We start from the raw sequence: 7,921 nt of genomic DNA, 5'->3' as shown, positions 1-7,921 counted from the left end.
TTAACAATTATATAACCACATACATAAGACATACACGCTCCTTTAATTTTACTCTAAATTGAGCAACTTTGACGCAGTTTTACAATGTCTATTAAAACGTCAAAAATTGAGTAAGTTTCGTTTTCCGAACTGAGTAACAGTTACTCAGATTGTCATAATTTTCTGCTTTACTCTTTTTTTTTTGAGTGGTATTGAAAACATTTAAAAACGTTTCGCTGAAAATAAATTGTTGTTTGGAAAAACGTTGTTGTTTGAAAAAAGTGTTTTTTATTTGTGTATTAGAGTTCCTCCAGATATGAGAATGGTTATGGATTTTTTGGCATGTGTTATTTAAAACCTCAAGTCACAGTTCCCGGGTAACAGTGAACCGTATTGCTGCGGTTTTTAATGAAGCTGCTAAGGCAGAAGATACACTAATGATTTAATAAGGTTTGTTTTTTTTTTTATTACATATATGTATTGTGGATTTCAGGATAATTACACGAATCACGATCAAACTAACTTGCACGCTCTTTCTGGATAACCCAAAACTGAGTCAAAACCTAATCAGTTTCGCTAAAACCGTATGTATTCAAAATTGAGTAGAAATTGTTTTACTCATTTTTGAGTACCACCGAATGTTATAAAAATTGAGTAAATATTACCCATATTATACCTGATGCGCGATGCGTAAAAGTTTCGACTTAAAAATGAGTACTTTAAGCTTCAATGAGGGAATTTCGGAAAAATTATCATTATTGACTCGATATTAATATATTTTGCCTTTTAATGAATTTTATTTTAAAAAAGGCTTATTTTAAGAAATTTACCTTTGTTCGCCGGGACACGGGAGATCTTTGAATTTATTCGCCGTATGTCCAACCAACGAGTCCTGGTGAAAAAGCAAAATTGGCATTAGTTGCAGTCAATTATTTCGAATTATGAATTACCTACCGATAACAACTAATTTCCAACATTTCTATTTCTTCCTTTTTTCAGACGGTTTGCTTGGTTTGCTGTTTGCTTTTAATTGCAACCAGTTACCCAATTTTGAGGAAATTTGTCGCCATGATCAATTTAATTCTACTCATTTTTTGACGTCTTCGAACAACTGAAAAAAAAATGATTAAAATTCAACTCAACCGCTGAGTAGCCCAGAGTGAGCGTGTGAACCCTTCGAACCCCGCGGCGACTGCGCCAGTATGGCATGAAGTAAATGAAGCAGTCCAAAAAGTATAATGAATCTGGCAACCATACTGTATATAAATGTTAAGCGACGAATTTTGGCATCACAATACCGCTGCCAGCACTTTTTACGTAAAAATCATTGTTTGTTTCTGTTTGGTGTTGAACATTCGGAGCATGCACTTTATGTGAAAATTTGAAATGCTGGAACGCATCAATTTCGTACAATGGGGGATACAGAGGAAATCGATAATAATGCTCACAACCTCGAGAATGAAATGATGGAGATTGGAGGACGAAACGAATATGAATATTCCGCAGAGCCGCTGCAGATTGACGACGATGTTTTGTACGATTCTGAACACCTGGAAGAATCGGAACAGCCGGCACACGATGTTTGCTCGGATTTTAGTATTGAGTCTGAGCCATCGACTTCCAAGGGTCTACCAGCAAAAAAGGTAAGAGTTGGATTTTTTTACATGCCACAATATGCATTGGTTATGAATTTCAATGATTTTGGGCGAAGATTAATCGGAGTTTCTGCGCCAACATGAAAAGTATAACGGCAGTATTGAGCGGAAAGAAGTTCAGATTCCAAGCCCCAGTTTACTTGAAGAAGTTCAAAAATCAAAAGTCATCTGAAAACTGGGGGACGGTTAACGTTGATGGAGACACAACCGAAGAAGTTGTTTTAAAAATTTGGGAGTTCTGTTCCAAGTTTGTTTATCGCGCCGTTTCTTTCTCGGAACCGTCCGATTCACGAGCTGACCCTAAGTGGGCTGAATTTTCGCCGAAATACGATGAACGTGATACATTTATTGTTTTTCAGGATCAATCTAGCAAGAAAAACATTGCTCCCTCTAAAGTAGATAGCAATACTTTGGTAAATTGGCTAGTAAAAGAAGTTTTCGAAATCGTATACAAGTACTCGGAATCAGTTACAAGTCTTGAGAAATGGCGTCTTGTTGAAAACCAGCTCCTTCGCCCATTAGAAACTGACCGTTCGGGTGCGGAATCTGTAACTTCCATAAACCGGCTGAAAGAGGAGCTCAAACGCATACACGGAAAGTACCTATCAGGTGACGACGTTAATTGGGGATGCTGGGCATGTTGGATATCGAGCAAGCCGTATGACCAACGAGAAGATTTGAAAAACCAGGCGCCTCCCGAACATCTTATTAACCTTTTTTGCAGTGTACCTGTCCATAGTGACACAATTTTGGTAAAAGCAAGACTTGATCTACAGGTGGCCAACACGGTTAACTCTGCATTCCGAAACATAATCGGCGAACTGAAAAATGATCACCAACAAGCGAGCAACATATTGAATATTATGGGAGAAAAGATTTCGATGATGGAGGCTAAGCAGAAAGAATACGACGATATGTTAGCAGCAATGAACACTTCAGTGAGTGTGAAGGAGAATAAATTTTCGGTTGAGCTTGCTCATAGTATTACAAACTGCCTCGACGTAGATCATGATTTGATTTAAGTTTGTTTATTTTTACCTGTGGTTGATTAAAAACAATTTCCGACAGAAACCGAACATCGTTTATTCGCAAATATTTGATTATCGATTTATGACAATGGATTCTCGCTCCATCGAGAATCCATACAGAGTATGCTCCAGGATTTCGCTGTACTAGACAGGAAGTAGCGAAAGAACGAACTCAGTTGAAAAATTTTTCTCTGTTAAACGTGCCTTCGGTGGAATAGGTATCGAGTACTCTGTTGTACCCTATGAAACTGAGCAGGGAACAGCGAGGCCGACGTACAAATTCTCCTCTGTATATGATTTTTTGCCCAACTGGAGCATACCCTTTATTTCTGAGCATGCTTCGGTTATCGCACGATGCTTCGTCGAGAAATACCAGTGAATGAATATCCCAGGTGACAAGAGACATATCCGAGGCAAACCTGTAGATATCCAGTATTCGTATTTGGATTGCCCAGCGTTCTAATACTTTCCAGGAGAGTCCTTCTTCATGAAGGATTCGGCATATAGAAGCTGTTGAGACGGTTGTTCGATGTTTCGCATATATTTTCGCAAGTGTATTTTTACTAAATCCAAGAAAGTAATATCCATACAGACAGTGATACACTGTATTAGATGAACCATGCTGATACAAAACTTGCTTCAGGCTGTCTACCATGATTCCTTTCTTGGATTGGGCTTTCCAATCTGAAGATCTCCGGCTAGTCTTTTACTGCAGATAAATAACATATGAACATAAGTGCAACTACAGATTCATTTAATCAATATAAATACCTACTGACGAGTCTACTGAACAGATTTGGAAAATCTGTATATTCACTTTTGAGTATTCTCCCTTTTATCAGCAATCGACGACACAAAGCAGTAATCAAAACAAAAACACGCTGCTTGTCATTTCGCAGTCTTCCGCCAATCTGAGTAGCGCGTTACCACCACCGCGCGATGAGATTTTATTTTAAGCGCGACAATATATGCAAAATACAAAGATTTGAAAAAAAACTTGTGATTTTGTTATAATTGTATGCAACAATCCTCTGGCAATTTCATTCATCAAAGGGATCAAAAGTCAAAACGAGCAAACTGAGTAGCTTTTACTCAGTTTCATTTCAAAGCGGTTTTCTAAGAAGAGGGTGATTCCTACTCAATTTTTGATGGTTTCTGATTTCTGACGGTGACTCTACCTATAAATGAGTATTACCATAAAAACTCTGTTCAGAGTAGGTTCACTTTCAACGAAAGTGAGTGACATCTCACTCAGTTTAGAGTTAAATTTGACGAGCGTGTACGTAACACTCAGGAAGAAATCCTCCAAAAAAGTTGGTACAAAATTCACTGTTTGAGTTGTTTTTTAAGGCAGTGTACCTGCATTGGTCTCGTTTCTACTCGAAAAATGCAGCATTGATTTTGTAAATAACTTTTTGACAGTTCCTTATGGGATTTTCTTTGGGGCTCGATAAAGCCGAGAAAAAGAAAATTCATTTTGTTCATTATTTGTCGAGCAGCTGAACAGGACGAGGTACGGAGTACTATGGGGCAACGTGTACCAGAAAAAAACGCCAGTGTTACGTATGTCTTATGTATGTGGTATAACCACATACATAAGACATGCGTAACACTCAGGAAGATATCTTCCATAAAAGCTGGTACAAAATGAACTACTCGGAAGTACCAACCTCTGTAAAAAAAAACCTCCGTTTGAGTAGTTTATGGAGGTTGTGTACCTGCGCAGCCCTGCATTTGTCTCGTTCCCACTCGAAAAATGCAGCATTGATTTTGTAAACAACTTTTTGACAGTTTTGTAGGGATTTTGTTGAGGGCTGGAGTAGAGCCGCTATGAAAAAAATTCATTCCGTTCATTTTCGTCGAGCAGTTCATACTGGTTCTGGTATCGGGTGATGTGGGGCAAAGAGTACCAAAAAAAATCGCCAGTGTTACGTATGTCTAAGTATGTGGTATAATCACATACATAAGACATACGTAATGCCTTGTTCAGACTACGCCGGATATCACCTGATATCGCCAGATGATATCCGATATCACCTCGAGCGTTCACATTATACCCCGTTCACACTACACCGCATATCACCTGATATCAGGCGATTCGTGCAATCGAGGCCATAACACTATCCATATTACCTGATATCCCATACAATCGAGCTGTCATCGGATATCACCTCGGCTACATGCTATCGCGGATATCATGTTCGAAAATCAATAATAACCACATTTCAAGCAGTTGGCAACACAGCCAAAAGACATTTGACGCAACCCTCAAATTTCGCACTTCGCGTTGCATGCGAGAAAAAGGGAAGGAAATATTTTTGCTCCAAGTATAGATGACAGTTCTTAAAGGTATGCTATTCACGTCGATGCATTAGTATTAGTGATCGTTATGAACTTTTTCCAATTTTGTATGAAATTTGAAATGATTTTGCATTTTAAACTAAACTTATAAAACATACTTTCCTGAAAAGTTATAGAAATGATGTTGAAACATGTTTCATTCGTGGGAAATACATAAACATGCTGCGGTTTAGGTAAAATATGAAATTTTTCATAACGAGATTTGTTTGTGTGCGTGGATAGACAAAAATGTAGCATACCTTGTAGAACTGTCATCATACTTGGATTATTGCTATTTTCATCCCGCACATGTTGACAATTGCATATGAGAGTTCGCGTTGGTGCGAGCCAACTCGCTGACATCTCTATCCTAATCCCATTGCTCTTGTTGTCTTGTTTTAGCTTTGACCTGTTTTTGTTTCCTTCTCTTTTCAATTACCAAAGCAAATGTCAAATCATATCAGCTCACTCTAATGTGAACGCTCGAGGTGATATCGGATATCACCTGGCGATATCAGGTGATATCCGGCGTAGTCTGAACAAGGCATTAGAGTGAGCTGATATGATTTGACATTTGCTTTGGTAATTGAAAAGAGAAGAAAACAAAAACAGGTCAAAGCTAAAACGAGACAACAAAAGCAATGGGATTAGGATAGAGATGTTAGCGAGTTGGCTCGCACCAACGCGAACTCTCATATGCAATTGTCAACATGTGCGGGATGAAAATAGCAAAAATATTTCCTTCCTTTTTCTCGCATGCAACGAAAAATTCGAAATTTGTAGGGTTGCGTCAAAAGTCTTTTGGCCGTTTTGCCAACTGCTTGAATTGTGATTATTATTGGTTTTCGAACATGATATCCGCGATAGCATGTAGCCGAGGTGATATCCGTTGACAGCTCGATTGTATGGGATATCAGGTAATATGGATGGTGATATGGCCTCGATAGCACGAATCGCCCGATATCAGGTGATATGCGGTGTAATGTGAACGGGGTATAACCACATACTTAGACATACGTAACACTGGCGATTTTTTTTGGTACTCTTTGCCCCACATCACCCGGTACCAACACCAGTATGAACTGCTCGACGGAAATGAACGGAATGAGTTTTCTTCATCGCGGCTCTACTCGAGCCCATAACAAAATCCCTTAAGAAACTGTCAAAACGTTGTTTACAAAATCAATGCTGCATTTTTTGAGTGGGAACGAAACAAAAGCAGGGCTGCGCAGGTACACAACCTCCATAAACTACTCAAACAGAGGTTTTTTTACAGAGGTTGGTACTTTCGAGTAGTTTATTTTGTACCAACTTTTTTGGAAGATTTCTTCCTGAGTGTTACGTATGTCTTATGTATGTGGTATAACCACATACATAAGACACTCAGGAAGAAATCTTCCAAAAAAGTTGTAACAAAATGAACTACTCGAATGGCACCACACCCTGAATAAAATCACTGTTTGAGTTGTTTTTGAAGGCAGTGTACCTGCGCAGCCCTGCATTTGTCTCGTTCCTACTTGAACAATGCTGCATTGATTTTGTAAATAACTTTTCGACAGTTCCTTATGGGATTTTCTTTGGGGCTCGATAAGGCCGAGAAAAAGAAAAATCATTTGGTTCATTATTTATCGAGCAGTTTGACAGGGCGAGGTACGGAGTACTATGGGGCAACGTGTACCAGAAAAAAAGCCAGTGTTACGTATGTCTTATGTATGTGGTTTAACACTCAGGAAGAAATCTTCCAAAAAAGTTGGTACAAAATGAACCACTCGAAAGTACCAACCTCTGTAAAAAAAACCTCGGTTTGAGTAGTTTATGGAGGTTGTGTACCTGCGCAGCCCTGCATTTGTCTCGTTCCCACTCGAAAAATGCAGCATTGATTTTGTAAACAACTTTTTGACAGTTTCGTAAGGGATTTTGTTGAGGGCTCGAGTAAAGCCGCTATGAAGAAAATTCATTCCGTTCATTTTCGTCGAGCAGTACGTACTGGGGTTGGTACCGGGTGATGTGGGGCAAAGAGTACCACAAAAAACGCCAGTGTTACGCATGCTTGTCATTCTCCTCAGTATGTGGAAAAAATTCACCGCGCAATTCCCTTTCAGTATGTGCCTGTGTGTAGCAAATGCTTTCACCACACTGCTTCTTTTTCCACTCCAAAGTGTCTCAACCAACTTACAGAGAGACAAACACAATTCAAGCTCATCCCACATCTGATAGAAACAAGAGAAGTGAATCACTCTACAGAGAAAACGCAGAAGTACACCGCATAGTCTACTGGCGAGTAGTCTGGAAAGTGAAAAAAAAACATACCGGGCAAAAGTGTAGTCCTACACCGCGAAAACAAATTCGAACAGAGTAAACTCGACCGGCACGAGCAATGCAGTCTATTTTTTTCTCCCAATCTCTTTTCCTTTTCTGCCACGCTCAACAAACAAACTATAAAACGCACCGCAGATAGCTCTGCTGTGTAATTATTGTGCATGATGTCCATACGTGTGAGAAAGTACACCATAGTTCATTGTCTCGCAAGAAAGAGATCTCAGATTTCACCGCGGTGCTTTCAGGAAGCTCACCAGATAAGAATCGTCTGTCGTTCTCTTCTAGCATGTGCGTTGATTTGCTCTTCAGTGTGAGAACAGTTGTTTTCGCAGTGCAAATGTTCTCCTGCACCCTAGAGATTTTCTGAAGAGAAAAGACAAGCATGGTGTTACGTATGTCTTATGTATGTGTTTATACCACCCCATTGGCATCACGCCATGTTTCAAGGGCTAACATCTCAACATATGTGTAAACGAGATAGCATATCACCACATACATAAGACATACGTAACACTCAGGAAGAAATCTTCCAAAAAAGTTGGTACAAAATGAACTACTCGAAAGTACCAACCTCTGTAAAAAAAACCTCTGTTTGAGTTG

The 7,921-nt window shown here is 39.2% G+C and overlaps 1 protein-coding gene across 1 annotated transcript; it reads left to right on the top strand.

The window, feature by feature from the left end:
• Positions 1–1,391: 1,391 nt before the first annotated feature.
• On the top strand, positions 1,392–3,406 carry LOC129717324 (uncharacterized). The gene is made up of 2 exons (XM_055667192.1): positions 1,392–1,622; positions 1,691–3,406. Exons 1-2 carry the CDS (start codon positions 1,392–1,394, stop codon positions 2,654–2,656), a joined length of 1,197 nt encoding a protein of 398 aa, XP_055523167.1. The 3' UTR covers positions 2,657–3,406.
• The last annotated feature ends 4,515 nt before the right edge of the window (positions 3,407–7,921 follow it).

This window comes from Wyeomyia smithii, chromosome 1 (genome assembly GCF_029784165.1).
Source record: "Wyeomyia smithii strain HCP4-BCI-WySm-NY-G18 chromosome 1, ASM2978416v1, whole genome shotgun sequence".
NCBI lineage: Eukaryota > Metazoa > Arthropoda > Insecta > Diptera > Culicidae > Wyeomyia > Wyeomyia smithii.
The sequence above is the reverse complement of the archived record's forward strand: the minus strand, read 5'-3'. Positions and strand labels throughout refer to the sequence as shown.

Coding starts and splice junctions, on each gene's coding strand:
- LOC129717324 (XM_055667192.1), top strand. CDS start 1,392: ATGGGGGATACAGAGGAAATCGATAATAATGCTCACAACCTCGAGAAT. Junction 1,623..1,690: donor AGGGTCTACCAGCAAAAAAG/GTAAGAGTTGGA, acceptor TTTTGGGCGAAG/ATTAATCGGAGTTTCTGCGC.